We start from the raw sequence: 17,702 nt of genomic DNA on the forward strand, positions 1-17,702 counted from the left end.
GTATAAATGCTTCTAAGGATCGTTATGCATTTTAAGTGCGACTAAAATGTGGATTTCGATGCCACTAAAGAGAACTCTAAAATACAGGTAACGTCTCAAGTGGGTGGGTGCTCACATATGACTGCTTCGTGTTGGCACGCATGAAATCTAGCACGGGGTCAGAGTAGGGCTAGAGGAAGAGGGGAGTCCATATAAACATTCTTAAGGGTGCAGGCTGGTGGCTAGATGGGGCCAGAGGTGTGTGCAAAGGAAGCCGCTCCTGTTGGGGGCCAGGCCTCCGGCTTTCACACCAGCTGCGGGGCTCTGGGCTCAGTCTGCCCGGTCCTGTCCACCTCATGCCCCACTACACACCCACACTCACACTCACACACACGTGCAAACTCATGCACACACACGTCGCGCTGCTTTCCCCTGCTGCGCCAAGCCTAAGGAGGCATGGTGGAGAATCTATTTTGTAAAAGGAATGCAGGGGAGCCCCGCCCTCCAGCAGGAGGACCACCGGCTTCCCCCCACTCTGGCTTTCGCTCTTAATCGCAAGCTCCTGCAGACTCCCCGCCCACCGTGTACCCGCCGCTTCCCACCAGGCGCAGGTCCGCAAGCTGGGTGGGTAGTGAGCCTGGGGGGACGGTCAGCGGGCAGGTCCTCGGAAACCCGGCGGCGGCCTTGCGGTGGAGCCCTGAGCCCGGGGAGGCAGCGGGAGACCTGGGACGTCCAGAGGCATCACAGGGGAGACGCGACCAAAAGCAGGGATAGGGAGGAGTGGGCAGCCGCGGAAGGTTTTATTTCTAAAGAAGGGCTCTCGGGGGCTCTGTCCAGCAGGCATGGATGCCTTCACTGCGGGTGTGTAGGTGACGGTGACCTGCAGTGGAGACACGGGATAAGACACGACAGGCCTCCTTCCCTGGCACCTCTCCACCTCACTTCCGCTCTCCCCACCTCTCTCCCTCCCTCTCCACTTCTCTCCACCCCTGCCCCTCTCCCCATCTCACCCTTCCCCCCGTGTCACGCGGCGGGGCCTCCCTCCTCGGCGGGCGCGCACAGGACCTCAAGGCCGCCGTCCGGGGCGCGCGCGCAGGGCTGTGCGGTCGCGGTCCGGCCGAGGCGCCCCCACCTCCCCGAGGGCGCGGCGTCGGGGGTCCCGGGCGCGCCCGCGCTCTCCTGGGTGGGCTGCCTGCGCTCCGGGAAGCAGAAGCTGCACGTCTCCACCGGCTCGGGCGGCGTGCCCGCGGCGCTCCCAGCTTCCATCCAGTGATCTGCGGGACAGGGAGAGGGCGATGGGGTTGGCTTTGGCCTTGGCCCCGACTCCTCCTCTACCGCCCTGCACCGAGGGCACAGGCGGCCAGGTTGTAGGGTTCCCGCAGACGGTAAACTGCCCTGCCCGTCCGCGCCCCGCGCGCAGCGCCTCCTCCGGGCGCCAGCGCCAGCTCCCCTTCTGCTGGGCAGCTTGGCGGACCTCCCCCCACCCCCGCCAAACCCTCGGGGGGACCGCCTCTTCCAGGTTTCAGCCCTGGAAGCCCTGCGCCCCTGCCCACCCCCCTGGCCATCACCCTACACCCACCCTTCCTCAGGTGCCCCATCTCTGGTCTTGATGTTGAACCTGATTTCACCAAGACAGAAAAAGTGCCGCAGGGAGGTCCCCCCCCCCAACCCCGGGGTTTCTCAGGAGGGGCCCCGCAGCGGGTCCCACAGCAGTGGGAGTGTGCGGCCCACTTCTCGCTCACCCTTGGAGGACTTGGCCTGGGTCCGACATGGTGCCGCGGAGGGCTGGCAGGAGAACGGGTCCCCTCTCCTCTTGAGGAAGCAGGCCACGGCCAGGAGGAAGCAGCAAACGATCGCACACAGGCAGAGCCCCAGCGTGCTGTAGACCAGGGCCAACTGGTCGGCACTCAGCTTCAGCCCTGGGGGCGCCGCAAAACAGATGTGAGGCCCTGAGATCGGGAGAGGCCCTTCACTGCCTAGGGCCCTGCTCTGGAATGTTCCCTCTTTCTTTTCCCTCACCCGGCCCAGGCAAGCCACGTGGCCACCCGCATGCCCCCGGACAGAGCCCCCAGCCCCAGCATGCTGTCCGTCTGGCTGGCTCCTGGAGAAGCTGGTTCTCTTCCTCCCTGAGGTTTGGCGGGTGTGGAACCTTCTCTGGACTTTGGAGGAAATCAGCCACCTGGACCCCAGGCTGGTAGGCCTGTCTCCCGAGAGCTCAGAGCTGGGCACCTTTGGGGCGGCCCTTGTGGCGTCTGCTCTTGCCATAGGACATAGGCTGGGACAGTACCAGAGCTGGATAGATACATGACCAGACAATAATCCTGTCCTGACCTGGGCTTTCCTCCGAGAGGGCGCCTTCCTGGGGAGGCGTGCTTGGAGAGGGAGACCGGTCCAGTTGATTCTGCGGCTGGGATAGCAAAGCAGGGGGGCCCTGGGGAACGGGGCTGCTGGTCACTCCACTTCTCAGGGCCTCGAGCCTCTGGTTTGGATGTGAAAGGAAGACTCAGCCCTGAACCAAAGCCCTGCCCTTGATATTTCTCCTGTCATGAGGACCCCCTGTGGGCCCCTAGGAAGGACAGAGGGGCCAGAGTTGAGCCCTGCATGTGATATACTGAAGATGTGGACCACCCACGGAGCCCTTAAATGGCAGCACTTCTGGGAGCATCTCCTCGAATTCCCTGCTCCTGTCAAGTCGGATGGACTACCCCACCTTCAGATCTTAAGATAAAGCTCATATGCCATCACATTCCTCATTCTAAAGGGAGCAGCTCGGTGGGTTTGAGTATATTCACAAGGTCATGCAAGCGTCGCCGCCATCTGATTGGGAGACGTTTCCACCACTGTGTACTAACGCACTAGCAGTCTCTCCGCATCTCCCCTGCCCCAGCCCCTGGCACCACAGCTCTCCCCTTTGTCTCTAGGATGTGCCTATTCTAGACCTTTCCTGTGAATGGAATCATACAGTATACGTCTGGCTTCTTGAACTGCGAGTGATTTCAGGGCCGATCCACACCGTCCTGCGTGTCAGGACTTCACTCCTTTCTACAGCCCGAGAATGTTCCATTGTAAGGTCATAACCCATGTTTCTCCGTTCCGCTGCCCATGGACATTTGGGCTGTTGCCGTGATTTGCTGTTGTGAATAGGGCTGCCGTGAGCGTTTGCAGACAAGTTTTCGTGGGGACGTATGTTTTTGGTGTTCCTAAGTGGAATCTCTCAGTCAGGTGGAAATTCTCTGGGTTTTTTGAGGATCCTCCAGACTGTCTTCCGCAGGGGCTGCCCCATTTGACACTCCATTTTGCAGGTGACAAAACAGATTCAAAGTCCCTCTGTTCCCAGTCACAGCTGTCCCTGGGAGCAGGTGTGACGGACTTGGGGCCAATGCACAGGGCTGGCCACACGGAGGCAACAAGGACACCGCCTCTGACACGCTCCTCAGAGTCATGAGTTTTGTAAAGTGACAGGGCTGGCAGGGGCCACCCTGACACTTATAGGGGGAGACCAGGCGTTTACAAAGGGAGACTGGGTGCTCTGGGCGGCCCTGTACCTCATGTCCCTTCCCTGGAGCTCAGGGAGGCCCAGAGGAGGGGGAGGCCTCTCCAAGCACGCTTCCCCAGGAAGGCCCCCTTCTCGGAGGAAAGCCCAGGTCAGAACAGGATTACTGTCTGGTCATGTATCCATCCAGCTCTGGTACCGTCCCAGCCTATGTCCTATGGCAAGAGCAGACGCCAGCCACAAGGGCCCCCCAGTGAGCACCCTATGTCGGTGCTCAGATCTGGAGACCGAGGTCCTCAGGGACAAGAGGAACAACGCATAGGACAGAGCTGGGTGACCGTCTGCATTTCCCAGCCCCCAGGTCTTTCTGTCTGCCTCCCTGCTGCTACTCGCCTCTGGGACACTATGACAGCATCGTCCCGCTGGGTGCTCAGGGGAGAGGCCGGCAGCCTGTATTCACATCAGGGACCCAACGCCCAGCCACCAGAGTGCGAAGCAACAATGAGCTGCCACGCGGGCTCAAGGACAGAGTCCGAACATCTGCACAGTGCTCGGCGAGTGTTCACAGATGGTCCCCACAGAGCCGCCTGCCCGCAGCCTGCCCCCCACATGAGGGCTGGGCCGGGCCTCCCTGAAGGCAGCAGAGCCATGTGCACCCTCTGAAGGCCGGGGAGCCCCTGCTTCTGCTCTCCTGGGAGCCCCCAGCCACCGCGTGAGAAGGCCAGCTGAGAGGGCAGTGGAGGGCCCCATGGAGACGCCACGTGCAGAGGGTGGGCCCTGAGACTGAGGGAGGACTGGGGCGTGGCCACCCCAGCATCAGAGCCTCCAGGTGACCCCATCCCCCTGCCCCCCCATCTGTTTGAGGCTGCGCAGACACCCCAAGCAGACGCCAGACCTGCCCAGCTGAGCCCAGGAACCCACAGAACCAAGCGAGATAATGAAGGGGTTATTTGTAGGCCACTAAGTTTTCGGTGGCTTTCGGAGGCCACAGTAAACACCCAGACTGTGCTCCTGAGCGGGGGAGGGGCTGGCCCCGCTGCTCTTCTCCCCTCTGCCTCCACCAGCGATCTGAGGCTTCCTGGGGGCAAGGGGACTAGCTCGTGCTGGTGACCGGCCCCCAGGACATGCTTTACAGAGCCCCTGACCCAGGAAGGGAAGAGCGGATTAAAAGTACAGGGGTCCCCTCCCACCTGACTCACAAGAGCACCTCGCTTGGGGAGACAAGTTTGAGGGCTGGAACCAGCTACCCATGTGAAAAACACGCTTTCCTGATGTCCGTGGATTTGCTGACTTCACTTTCCGGCCACATCCCACCCCCCCACACACAGACTTTCCCTGGAGCCTTGTTCAGATCAGCGGAAGCCTGGGTCGGCCTCAGACGGACCGAACCCCAGAAGGTATGTAGCGAAAGTGGGAGGTGGGCACTTTGGAAGCCAGCGGTGCTGTGAACCACGTAAGGAGCTGTAGCCGGGCCTTAGGTAAGGAAAGGCGGCAAGCTGGTTCCACGCCCAGTGCGGAGCCCAACACGGGGCACGATCTCACCACTCTGACATCAAGAACTGCGCTGAGATCAAGAGCCGGACGTTTCACCGACTGAGCCACTCAGGCGCCCCTCTTGTTGTTGTTCTTTTTAAAAATGATTTGTGTGTGTCATCTCTTCAAACAGGAAAACAGTTGAAGCTGCTCACCCACATGTCCAAAGGCCGACCAGGAGGACGGGGTGGGGGCAGGGTTGGGGTGAGGGAGTGGGGGCGCGTCATACGTTCCCAGTCGCTGGCAGGCCCACTGATGGGACAGCTGTCCCTTGCTGCCTGCTGCATCACCCGAATGGGCCATGGCATCGGGTCTGGCAGCAGAGAGCGTCAAGTCTCCTGGGCGTGGAAGGCATGTGTGTGCCCTTCTCTGCTTTCCTTTGGTCAATCACGAAGTTCTCTTGGGTCACGACCTCGGAAGTCACCTTCTGTTGGCCCTCGGTGACCTGGGCCTCGCAGGACAGAGAGGCCTTTCCCCGTACTTCTCTGTCTGCTGACCCCAGGAGCAAAGGGGCACAGTCAAAAGTTTTTGTGAGAAAAAGGGTTGCATTCTCTGTCCTTGTCCGAAGATCAAGTCCTGGGGTCAGCCGGCCCAGGTGCAGTTCCCGAGAACCACCACCAGAGGGCAGCGCACACGGCTTCTGGCGGCTTGGGAGCCGGGCTGGCCCCAGTCCAGGGACAGTTTATTTCCAGACTGGTTTTTGTTTTTGTTTCTTGTTTTACTGTCTTCAAAGCCATCTCATATCTAAAAACAGAACTTCCCCAGACTGCTGCGGTCCCCGGCTCAGGCTCAGGCTGGCCAGGTGGTCGGGGTTATGACTCGCCACTTTGAGGCAGAGGGATGTGTGGTGGCCCTGGGTCAAACGTCCACCTTGAGAAGGGGTTTCCTGCAGTGAGTGTGAGTCTCATTCTCCCGTCACTGGGGGGTCTGCAGACGTCTGTATCTGTGGGCCTTTCCCATAGACACCCCCACCATGGGGTCCGTGCGTGCTTGTGTGTATGACACTTGGCTGCCATTTTGGGAAACGAGTTTGGGAAAGGATGGGGAGCATCCCCTACTCCACTCCCCACCCCCATCGGGGTCTGGGATCCCGGAGTCCCCCTTCTTTCTGGTGCCAGCTCCTCCTGCTGGTGGAAGGCAGCGGGGCACAGGGGATGACTCCCTCTCAGTCTCACCCCTGCTCCCAGTCAGCCTCCCTCTCCCCTGCTCCTGGGTCAGGCCACCTGGCCTCTCTGTTTGCTCAAACCATTCCAGTTAACAAAGGAAGCCCCCTTCCGCCCCTAGGCCCCCTGCAGCCACGGCCTCCCCTCCCTTCTCAGCCTGATTTTTAAGACCAACCTCAGGGCCACCCTGTCTATATTCAGGTCCCACACATAAGGAACCCTTGAGCAACTCCTGAGACAAAAGCGTGGTCCTCCGCGACCCCGAAATGCTGACCGCCGGCTGTTATGGACCTGACCGCCCCCCGTGAGAACATGGCTGTTTCCCACCCTGCACACATGACCTGCAGGTTGAGGAATCTCTTCCTTAAATGCCTGTTGTGCTTCCCGTTTGCCGAGCCCGTGCTCCCACTGGGACCACCCTGTGCCTTTTCTCCCCGGGGTGCTTGTACCCCAAAGCTCGGTGCTCCCTCACCATGCTGGACGCCGCTGCCCCCTGGGTCCTGCACACCCTCATGTCCTCTGCCTTCAGTCCCCCTGCCTGCGATCTTCATGGGAGGCTCTGTGCTCTGGGCCGTGGCATCCTAAGCCACTCAGTGAACACAGGGGGCCCTGGAGGGCAACCTGTGCTTCTGGGCCCCCACCCTGCTTCTGTGTGTTCCCATCTGGTGGAATTAGGTTAAAACGGACTAGGAGATGCTAAAGGCCTGATAAAGGATGGTACACATGAGACGGAGAGGGAGAAGTCTGGCTTCTTGGCCTCAGGAACAGTGAGAGAGGGGCTCCTTGCCCTGCCCCCCACCATTTCCTCAGGTCAGGACTGCCTCCACCTACGGACACCTGGAAATGGCCCTTCAGAGGGTCCTCTGGCCTCTTTGTGGTCAGATCTGCTGGACATCTGCAACCTTCTCTGTGCTGGGACCTATTCCTTCCAGAACTTTCTTCCGTATTTGCCTTTGTGGGCATAAAGCCCTCTGAGTTCTGCTCTGACCTCCTTGACTGCTCCTTTCCAGTGTGTCTGGGGGACCCTCTCTGACCCCTCAGGGGCAGATCCCTCCCCTTCCACCACCCATAGAGTTTTCCTCTCAGTCCTTTTCTGTGCACACCTCCTGGGTCCCCGGGGCATCTCTTCCGTTCTTAGAAATATAGCTGCTACCCCATAAACCCATGAAATCCAAGTTCTCTCGTGAAATGCTCCCCAGAGGTCTGGACCTATGTGGGGGTCCTGGCTTCCCCTGAGGCTGGTATCACCCTCCCATGGGGAGACCCGACTTGGAGCTCTTGGTCCTTCTGGTTCTCCCTTCCTTGACCCTGGTTCCTTCCCTCCCCCCAAAGAAGTGCCCCCTCATAACCTGCAACTATGACCTTATTTGGGAAGAAAGAAAAAAAAACCAACTTTGTGTATTTAAGTTAAGCATCTCAAAAAAGAGATCATCTGGATGAGGGTGGGCCCTAAATTCAGTGACAAGCGCCCTTATAGGAGAAGGAGAGAAGACGGACACACGGCGAGGCTGTGCGAAGACGGACGCAGAGACCAGAGGGCGGCCACCACAGACTAAGGCGGTCCTGGGGCCACCAGAAGCGGGATGGGACACGGAAAGAGCCTCCCCGAGAGCCCTGGGGGGAGCTTGGCCTGCCTACTCCTGGATATCAGCCTTCCGGCCTCCGGAACGCTGAGAAAGGACATTCGTGTGGTTTTAAGCTCCCAGCTCGTGGCAGGGTGTTAGAGCAGCTGCGGGGAGCTAACACGGCCGACCCAGGATGGGACCCACCTTCTCCTCTTCCCGCCCGACGAGGCCCCGTGCCCCCAAATCTCAGAGCTATTGAGGCCTCAGGAGAGCCCTGTGAGGTCGGTGCCATCATGATCGTTACAGGTGGGGACAGGTAGGCACAAGTGGTCCAGAAGTTTCCCTGGATCCCGGCGCCGGCAGGTCTGGGAGGGCCCTGCTCCCAACACACCCGGAGCGCTTAAACTGCGGCCCAGGGGGCCCCTGTGTAGAATTTGGGGGCTCTGTGGACTTGGATAAGAAAGGCACGCTTTCAGCTTCACTGACGGCCCGCTGAGGTTCAGCCTTTGCTTTCCCTGTACGCGGAGGCCACAGCCCCGAGTGGCGTGAGCAGGAGTGTGGCCTTGTCCATGGCACAGTGTGGGGTAACTGCGCACCCCACGCGGTCGCTCCCGGCAGCCTTCGCCGTCCGCCTGCCCTCCTCGGGGGCTGGAGGTCCGCTGTCCCCCAGCCCACCGCTCCGTCATGCCATCTGACGCTTTCACAGAGAAGCACCGAGATTCACCCCGACCTTCCAGTTTGCACAATACTCTGGTAATCCTTTGATTTAATGTTTACTTTGATCTCATGTTTCGAGATGCTATTGAGAATCGTATCTCAGCATCCTTGGTTTCTCTGTAACCCTGTGTGCTTTGCTGGATGCACTTCTAGAATCATTCATGGAAGGGCTCCCCTGGTGCCGGTCATCCTAGAACCTGAGCAGCCCCGCTGTGCTCGCCGCCACCACCCCTTGAGGACCATCTTGTCATCTGTGGCCTCCTTTGTTGCCAGAAACAGGCTCTCGGGGCCCCTGCTGCCTTTGCCAGTGTCCACCCTTCAAGAGGCCCTGGGGGTCCCCCTGCAGCCCAGGCCATACCCTCTCCTCTGTGGCTGCCCCTGCCTCCAGGAGCCCATCAGTGGCCCCAGCCTGGCCGATAGGGCCATCTGATCCTCTCCCAGGGCCCCGCGATGCTCCGCTGCTCCCCCTGCCCCTGACTCCGGTGCCCACTTCCCCTTCCCGAGAAGTCTGTTCAGGGAGAAGCAGATATTCCCTCCACCTACCTCACCCCTGCGCGTCTCCCTGGAGCTAACAGCCAGACTCCGAATGTCGACCTGGAGCTCCCCACTCCGGCCCACATTGGGGCAAGCTGACTGGAAAGACCAGGGGCTGGAGCCTCTGGAAGATTCCAACCACGCATGTCCCCCTGCACCGGGGACCTCTCACCCCCGGCCACGAAGCCCCAGGCAGGCTCCCTCCCCTTGCTCTCAGGCCATTGTCACTGCAGCCTCACGGGGTACACTCTTGGCCCGTGTGTATCATCAATTTCAACAGCCAAAGGGTTCACACTTTCGGTGGCCGGGGCGAGGGGGTCCCTCCTGCTTCGGACCAGAGTCCCGCCCGAAGCTAGGAGCCCCTGACGCAGGGACTTAGTGTCAGTCTCCTCGGATTTGCCTTGTAGCACAAAGCTCTTGTCCCCCCTTCACGGCACAGCAACCTGACTCCTCAGAGCATCTGTATATGCTGTTCCCTCTGCCTGGAAAGCCCTTTCCCCACCTTGTCTCTTACACACAGTTTCCTTTGTCATGAGCAGTTACGTAGGCTTTGGTGGGCACTCACAGACCCTGACGAGCGTTCTCTTATAATCTTCAAAACTCCATGAAGATACATGATCTCATCATTTGCACAGAATCAAGGCTCAGAGAGGTTAAGTAACTTGCTCAAGGTCACACAGTGGGGGCTGGAACCAGGGACCGGCTCCATGGCCTCCACCATCACCCTAGTCTGCCTTGCCTCCCATCACACCCCTGGCTGGGTTGTGTTGCCACCACACACTGAGATAAATGTCTCATTTGCTTGAGTCTTGGGCATTGTCTGTCTCTCCCATTAGACCGCAGCTTCTGTGGGGTCAGGGACAGGATTTGTCTGGTTTTGCCGCCTTGCCCACGCGCAGCAAACCCTCAGAGTTATGTGTCCAATGAAGGAATGACAGTCTGGAAGGACTGCAGAAAGAGCTGGGGTGGGGTTGAGGGGAGGTCTGGCAGGGATGCGGACTTAGCAGGGGGATGGCGGGATTTGGGGAGCCCACAAGGGGGCCGGGATCGCATGAGCTCCACCCCCAGCCGCAGCCAGAGACAGCCTGGTCCCATGGCGTCCCCCAGACCATGCTCTCCAACAGGTCCCCACCTGGTCTTCCAGGGGTGTGGTCCTGGTACTGCCTGCTTCTGGTCCACACCATGCGCAGCTCCTGCCGCACCAGCACACCAGGGGTCAGAGGAGAATGGACCAAAGCCCCAGACCTCTGGGGAGACTCATACCACAGCCAGGCAGTCATTAAGCCATGGAGTCCCTTGGGAAGGCATGCGGTGTCCCTGGCTATGCTGTGGTAGGGGTGGGACAGCAAATGCCGCGGGCTCAGGCATGACCTGCCCTGTTGACCCCACTGGCCCCCCATCATGTCCTTACACACCCCCATCCACACACCCTAGGGTGTAGCCCTGAGGCCAACCTGAGGCTCCCGGATTCTACCCACTGCCCTCCAGGGATGAGCTTGACTGGGAGTTGCAAACAGGAATAGCTCATCACGTCCCACGGGCAGCAGGTTACCCTCAGGAAGGAACAATCCCATGAACGCTCTGGGTCTTTTGCTCCTGCAGAGCGGATAAACTTTGGGACCCATCGACTTGGCCTGAATCCCAGCTCAGCATTGCTCATGCACTCACTTACACCTCTCAGCAAGTCCTCCTTCTTTTCCTCCTGCATTCTTCTGGCCCACAGACTTCTAAATATTTTGTCTGTATTTTTTTCTACCCCGCGATGACCCTCCCCTGCCTGCTGGCCATTTGCCTGGACTTTGGACGTCCTGCTTTGCAGACCCTCCTTGTTTAGGCCTGGTGCCTGGCCTTCCACCCACTGTGACCCTCAGACACCATCAGGCCAACCTCAGAGGGCTTACCTGGGCCTGCCTCTGAGCCTCTGTGCTCTGTTCCCTGGTACCTTCCCAAGTCATCTGACCTGGTTTCAGCTTCCCCAGACCGCTGTCTCTTGAGCTCTGGTGGGAGGTTCACATGGCTCCTGAACTTGTTCTCACAGAAGTATGTGCACTGCTTGGGGTGACGTCCGCAGACAGAAGCACAGCTGATGCAATCCTTCAGGAGCTGATCATAGTACCTGCCTTCTTCCTTGCGGCAACTGAGCGACTCTGGGAGGCAGAAATGAGTGATGTTATCAGACGATAGAGATCTGCAGGCCCTGTGAAGCTGGCCTTCAAGGGCATCACAGTTAAAAAAAAAAAAAAATCACAGTTCAATTCCCCAAAGGTAATTCCAGGGTAATGCAAGTCCTTTCCCAATATGTAAATGGAAGGCTATCCATTGTCCTCTAAGTACTGTTTTAGCCGCAACATATACTTTGATATGTAGTATTTTTCCAAAACTATTTACAACATTTTTACTTTTCATTATTACTGCTTCTTTGACCTATAGATCATTTGAAAGTGCATTTCTTATTTTCTAAACATATAAGAATTTTCTAGTTATCTTTTAAAATTGAAATCTAGGTTATTACATTATTAAATTAAAATTGAAATCTAGGTTATTACATTATTATTACATTATCATGTAAGTTCTTAACTTGCATTTTTCAAACTTCATAAAGGGAAAACATAGTTCATATTAACATAAGGATTGGAGGAGGAAGCCAGCAACCACCTTGGCAGCTTGAGGGAGGAGGTTGGAAGAAAGATGGGAAAGCTCACACTAATAGTGTTTCTTCTGTCTTAATGAATGAGAATTATAAGAGCTTAAACAGACATCAGTGCCAAGGAGCAGAAGCCAGGCACACTAAAGCCCAATCATACTTGCATTAAGAGAGCAATTTTGAGTGCGTAACAGAAATCTGTACTTTCACAGGGCAAGCTTCCCTTGTCTTTAAAATAAGATTCTATTTATGTGAAAATGTAACTGACATAGGGGATTTTAAGGGCACATTTCAGAGACAGTGCAAGATAGAGGGTAAGAACATAGCCTTTAAGGCCAAACAGATTTGAGAGCATCCCTGGTCTACCTTTGAAGTTGTGGGGTCTCAGCCTCTCTGTGCCTCAGTTCCCACATTTCCAAGACAAAGGTTGATTTCTTTTTTTTCTTTTCTTATTTTTTTAAAGATTTTATTTATTTATTTGACAGACAGAGATCACAAGTAGGCAGAGAGGCAGGCAGAGAGAGAGGAGGAAGCAGGCTCCCTGCCGAGCAGAGAGCCTGATGCAGGGCTCGATCCCAGGACCCTGGGATCATGACCTGAGCCGAAAGCAGAGGCTTTAACCCACTGAGCCACCCAGGCACCCCCAAAGGTTGATTTCTTAAAGTTACTATGAGGATTTGAAGCTCCTGGCACAGTGTCTGACACATAATAAGTAAATGCTGGGTTAATGGAAGGTTTGAGTAGAATATTCGTTTGTGCCTCTTTGCAACACAAAGACACCAACCCTATGTCTTTAAAAGAGTTGAGGAAAAGACCAGGAAGATGATGAAACTGGGACCTCAGGGAAGACTCAGATGGGATCAGTGATCTCTTCTTGCCCTGGTTCTGCCCCAGGGTTCTACTAAGCCACATAGGACCACTGTCGTTGCCACTCAGGAGACAGTTGACGGGATGACAGTGGTGTTTCCAGGGTTTTATGTGTGACCTCCTTCCCTCCTCAGGCCCCCAGTGTGGCTGTTGCAGATGGTGTCTGAGCTCCCCAGACCACCAACCCTCACTGCCCAACCTCATAAACTTCCCTTCTGGGCCTTGATACTTCCTGTTGTGTTCTTCCACCTCCATGCCTTTGCCCACACTGGTCCTTCTTCCAGGAGTGCCCTGCCCTGCCCCATCTGACTGCCACATCTACAAACTCTAAACAATTTATCTCAGGTGGCATGTACTCCAAGGACACTTCCCTGCCCCCCAACCCATCAGCCAGAGGTGGTCTCTCCTAACTGTAGCATTTATGGTACTTTATCTTTCTCATTTGAAATGTAGTTGTTTCTTTTTAAAAAAAAAGATTTTATTTATTTATTTGACAGACAGATCACAAGTAGGCAGAGAGGCAGGCAGAGAGGAGAGAGGAGGAAGCAGGCTCCCTGCCGAGCAGAGAGCCTGATGCGTGGCTCGATCCCAGGACCTTGAGATCACGACCTGAGATGAAGGCAGAGGCTTTAACTCCCTGAGACATCCAGGCGCCCCAAAATGTAGTTATTTCTTCCATTAGATGATAACTCCCTTGAAGAATCATGTCAGTTTCCTATTTTCAAGAAGCTAGAGAGTTCCATGAATATTTGTGGAGTGATACAACGAATATTCTACTTCATTAATGGATAGTGGAGATACTCTCAGTCAGTTAAGTGTCTGCCTTTGGCTCAGATCATGATCCCGGGGTTCTGGGATTGAGCCCTGCATCAGGCTCTCTGCTCAGCAGGGAGTCTGCTCTCTCTCTCCTACTCCCTCTGTGCTCTCTCACCCTCTCTCAAAGAAATACAATCTTTAAAATAAAATAAAATAAAATACACAAGCAAGACAATGGCTGGGGAATAAAAAGGCAAAAATTTTAACACTAATAATGGGTAGATAGGAATTTATTATTTTATCCTCTCTGTGATCATTCCTATAATAAAAACTTTCAAAAGACAATCAGAACAGAGAATGACAAAGGAGGTCCTCATTTTTATTGGGCAGTCAGATAAGACCTCTGACATTTGGCCTGAAGGTTGAGTAGGAGGGAGCTGAGGAACTATAACAGGGAAATGCATTCCAAGCATAAGGTACAACATGTGCAAAGATCCTGAGGCAGGAAAAAACAGCATGTTCAAGAAGCTGCAAGGAGGTCAGTGTGGCCAGAGCAGAAAGACCGAGGGGTAAAGAGATGCAACATTGTACACCTCCTTTCACGACCCACCCAAGTGCAATGGGGCCTGAGGGAACTCTGGGCAGGGGGGGTAAGGGGTGATCCAGCCCATGGGACCTGAGCCCCAGAACTCACTGCAGAATGCTGCACAGGTGCGTGGAAACTGATGGCTGCAAATAGGTTTGCAGGAGAGGCAGATGTTCAGCAGAGAATCCCAGTACTGTTCTTCAGGGCAGAGCTCCATGGCCATCCCCCTTCACAAGCCCTGTGGAGCTGAGAGGCAAGGAGCATGAGGGCAGCTGGCATCCTGCTGCAGGTCAGAACCCAGACAGCCACTCCCACTCACATTCCTACTCTCTGTCTCAGCAAGCAGAGGGAACCAGACAAAGCTAGCTTCCAACCCCAACTGCACTTGCTGGGTGACCTGTGGCAGCCATCTCACTTCCTTGAGCCTCAGTTTCCCCATTTGTGATATGGCTGCTCTGACGCTCCCTCTCTCACAACATCTGTGCCTTTCTCAGCCCTGTTCTTTGCCCTCTTACATGTGCCTCTTTCTACCACAGTACCTTTGCACAAAATGCTGTTCTCTTTGCATAAAATGCTCCCCCACTAGTTATTTTCTCCTGATCCTTCAGACCACTGTTAAAATTTTGTCTCCTCAGAAAATCCCAATTCTCTTCTCAGATTACAACATGCTCCCTTTTGTGAACAGCGATGTGCCCCTTACTTGTCACTGTTTTCACTTCATTTTTATAAGTGTGACTATCGGATACTGTCTCCCCAATTAACTGTGAGCATCATGCAGGCAAGAACTCTTAACTTTTTTTTCACCCTGGGTCCTCAGAACCAGGACAGAGTTGGTGCTCATTAACTGAATAAAAAGAAAAGCAGATCTAACCAGTGTCTAGCAAACAGCAAGCATTCAATAAATATCTATTTCTTTCCCTTTTTGATTTTTACTGAGGTATGAAACACACACAATGATGTGTGTAAAGTACACACATCTGAAGTGTACAGCTTGATGAATTTTTCCATATGTACACACCTCTGTCACTACAACCCACATCAAGGTACAAGATATAGACATTTCTTGCACCCTAAAGACTCCCTTGGATCTCCTTCCATCTAATACTTACTTCCAGAGGTTACTTCTACTCTGATTTTTTTAAAAGAATTTCAGCCATTTATTTTTTTAAAAATATTTTATTTATTTGACAGGCAGAGATCAAGTAGGCAGAGAGGCAGGCAGAGAGAGAGAGGGAGAAGCAGGCTCCCTGCTGAGCAGAGAGCCCAATGTGGGGCTCGACCCCAGGACCCTGAGACCAGGACCAGAGCTGAAGGCAGAGGCTTTAACCCACTGAGCCACCCAGGCGCCCCTCTACTCTGATTTTTTTCACTGTTGGTTGTTAATATTGCCCATTCTTGAACTTTTGTGTCTGGTTTTGTGGCTCCACAAGGTATCTGAGACGTATCTCTGTCGAGGCTCTGTCATTTATTTTGTTTTGCTGAGTCTTCTATTATATGAATGCATCACCTTTCCTACAATTTTTTTGCCTGATTTCATGATATTAGCTTCACCAACAACATCTCCTTTTAAACACTTTGCAAGTCTGTTTACTCTTTAATGAAAGTAAGCCGAGAAGAGACTGGTGGTTTCTGGTTTAATGTGTCAGCTTAAACACAGGGGCTTATCTTCCTTCCCTCTTGAAAACCTGCTAAAAGGACAAGAAAAAGATGTTTGTCCTTAAAGAGAAAGAGAATGGAAAAAAGTTACTGCAGCAGAGGACAGATGTGAGCAACATTTTTGGGATACAGAAAGCATGTGAACTGGGACTGATTTCAGATAAAGATCTCTCTCCTTTGATGCCCACAGGGAAAAGGAAGATGATTTGAGCCACGGAACCCTAGGAAGTCTCTGGAACTAGACACACCAAGTATCTCTGGCAGTGGGGGCTGGGAAGGCAAAACAATGAAAGAAAGACTGGTTGGAAATTTATATAAAGAAGGCTTGACCCCAGCCAGATCCCCCAGACAGGTAACGGTCTCTTGACAACCCAAGCAAAAGATTAGTGGTCTTCTCCGACATAGCGGAGGGTAGCCGTAAGGTCCACTCTCTCCAAAACACAACCTAAGGAGTGTTGTGGCCATGTTTTTAAAAACGTCTCCTTCCCCATCCTGCAACTGGCAGGAAATCAGCAGACTCTGGAAAAACTGATCCAAAGGAAAAGACCTAAAGGCACTGACTAGGAGAGTCTCTCTCAAAAATGACCAAGTTTGTTGCTTGACCATCTGAGAGCAAAACTTCTACGTTAACAACCTCATTTGTTTACCCAGAACTTCTGATCAGCTGTTTCTGCCTCAGTCTTAATTGTGAACCAAGAACCACATGTCACCTGATATTGGAGCACACCCTCTACATGGAAGAGAATTCAAACGAAGTGGGCAGAAAGAACATGCTGGGAGCCAAGAGACAAAATGCAGAGAACAGAAGAAAATTAAAAGGTGACAACAGCAACAACTGATATCCTCAGAAAGATAGGAGAATTTTTACATTCATGAAAAGGAATGGTGTACTGTCTTTGAAGAGAATATGCATAGAATTGGGGCACGTGGGTGGCTCAGTCGTTAAGGTCTGCCTTCAGCTCAGGTCATAATCCCAGGGTCCTGAGATTGAGCCCCACAATGGGATCCCTGCTCAGTGAGCTTGCTTCTCCCTCTCGCCACCCCTGCTGTTCCCCCTGCTGTGCTCTCACTCTCTCTCTGTTAAATAAATAAATAAAATCTTTTAAAAAAGAATATGCATAAGACAAATAAAAATTATTAGAAATTATAAATATAATAGCCAGAATAAAAACATCAGTAAGAGGGTTGCAAGATGTAATTGAAGAAATTTCCCAGAAAATAAGGAGAGAAAAAAATATGAAAATTACAGACTTATTTCGAGAAGTCCAAAGGTTAACTAATGGGAGTTCCAGAGAAAACAGATTTCTAGGATATTGCTTCCAGATTCAAAAAACCAGTCAGGCGTCTGACGTAATAAATTCTCACAAGCCATGACCCATCATCATAAAATTTAGGAGGACCAAAGATTAAGAGCAGATTCTAAAACCGTCTTGAGAACAAGCAGGTGACTCACAGAGGTTTGGAGTTTTGTGGGGAAGTCCGTGGACATCTCAAATCAAAACTGGGATGTAAGAACGATGTCTGGGAAGAAGGCAGAGTAGAAGCTCCAGTGACCTGCCTTTCCACCTAACAGCTGTTGAGCAGGCAGCAACCCTCTTGAGTAACTGTTGTGGAACTCTGGACTTATCCAGGGGAAAGCTGGATGAAGATAGTGGTAAATTTTTGAAATTTTGGCACATTTCAGACTATTTCGTGGTGATGGCTACCATTCCTCAGTCTCCAGCCCCAGGTATGCAGCAGTGGGAGCAACTGGTCATATTGCTGGTCCAACTTGCTGGAATCTAGATGGGCAATAGGGACCTTGTCCTCCAAATATTGGGACTATAGGTTCTGACTGCTGATTGCTGTTTTTGATCGGTGAGAGGCTAGCACACAGGCTGGTGGCCATTGTTTCAACCCCCATCAGCTGAAGTGGCTTCCATGGGGATTTATTTATATTTTTAAAGATTATTTATTTATTTACTTGAGAGAGAGGGAGAGCAAGAGCGGGGGGTGGCAGCGGAGCAGAGGAAGAGAAGCAGACTCTGCACCAAGCAGGGAGCCTGATGTAGGACTCTGTCCAGGACTCTGAGATCATGACCTGAGCCGAAGACAGACACTTAACTGGCTGAGCCACTCAGGCACCCCAAGTGTTCCATGGAGATTTAAAGAGACAGTACTTCCCCCCCTCCCCTTTGGTAGCCAGACTTTTAAGGAAATCTTTGTCAGG

At 53.7% G+C, this 17,702-nt stretch overlaps 1 protein-coding gene across 1 annotated transcript in view; it reads right to left on the reverse strand.

Annotated features, from left to right (window-relative positions):
* Positions 1-761: 761 nt before the first annotated feature.
* Positions 762-17,702, reverse strand: part of TNFRSF13B (TNF receptor superfamily member 13B) — a gene marked incomplete at its 5' end in the record, with an annotated part of 34,549 nt that continues 17,608 nt past the window's right edge. The window contains 4 exons of the mRNA XM_080826559.1: positions 762-859; positions 990-1,253; positions 1,722-1,898; positions 10,886-11,131. Of these exons, the coding sequence (XP_080682685.1) occupies positions 1,003-1,253; positions 1,722-1,898; positions 10,886-11,131 (674 nt within the window). The 3' untranslated portion in view covers positions 762-859; positions 990-1,002. The remainder of the gene's footprint in view (positions 860-989; positions 1,254-1,721; positions 1,899-10,885; positions 11,132-17,702) is intronic.

The sequence above is a fragment of the Martes martes genome, assembly GCF_963455335.1.
Source record: "Martes martes genome assembly, chromosome: 16".
NCBI lineage: Eukaryota > Metazoa > Chordata > Mammalia > Carnivora > Mustelidae > Martes > Martes martes.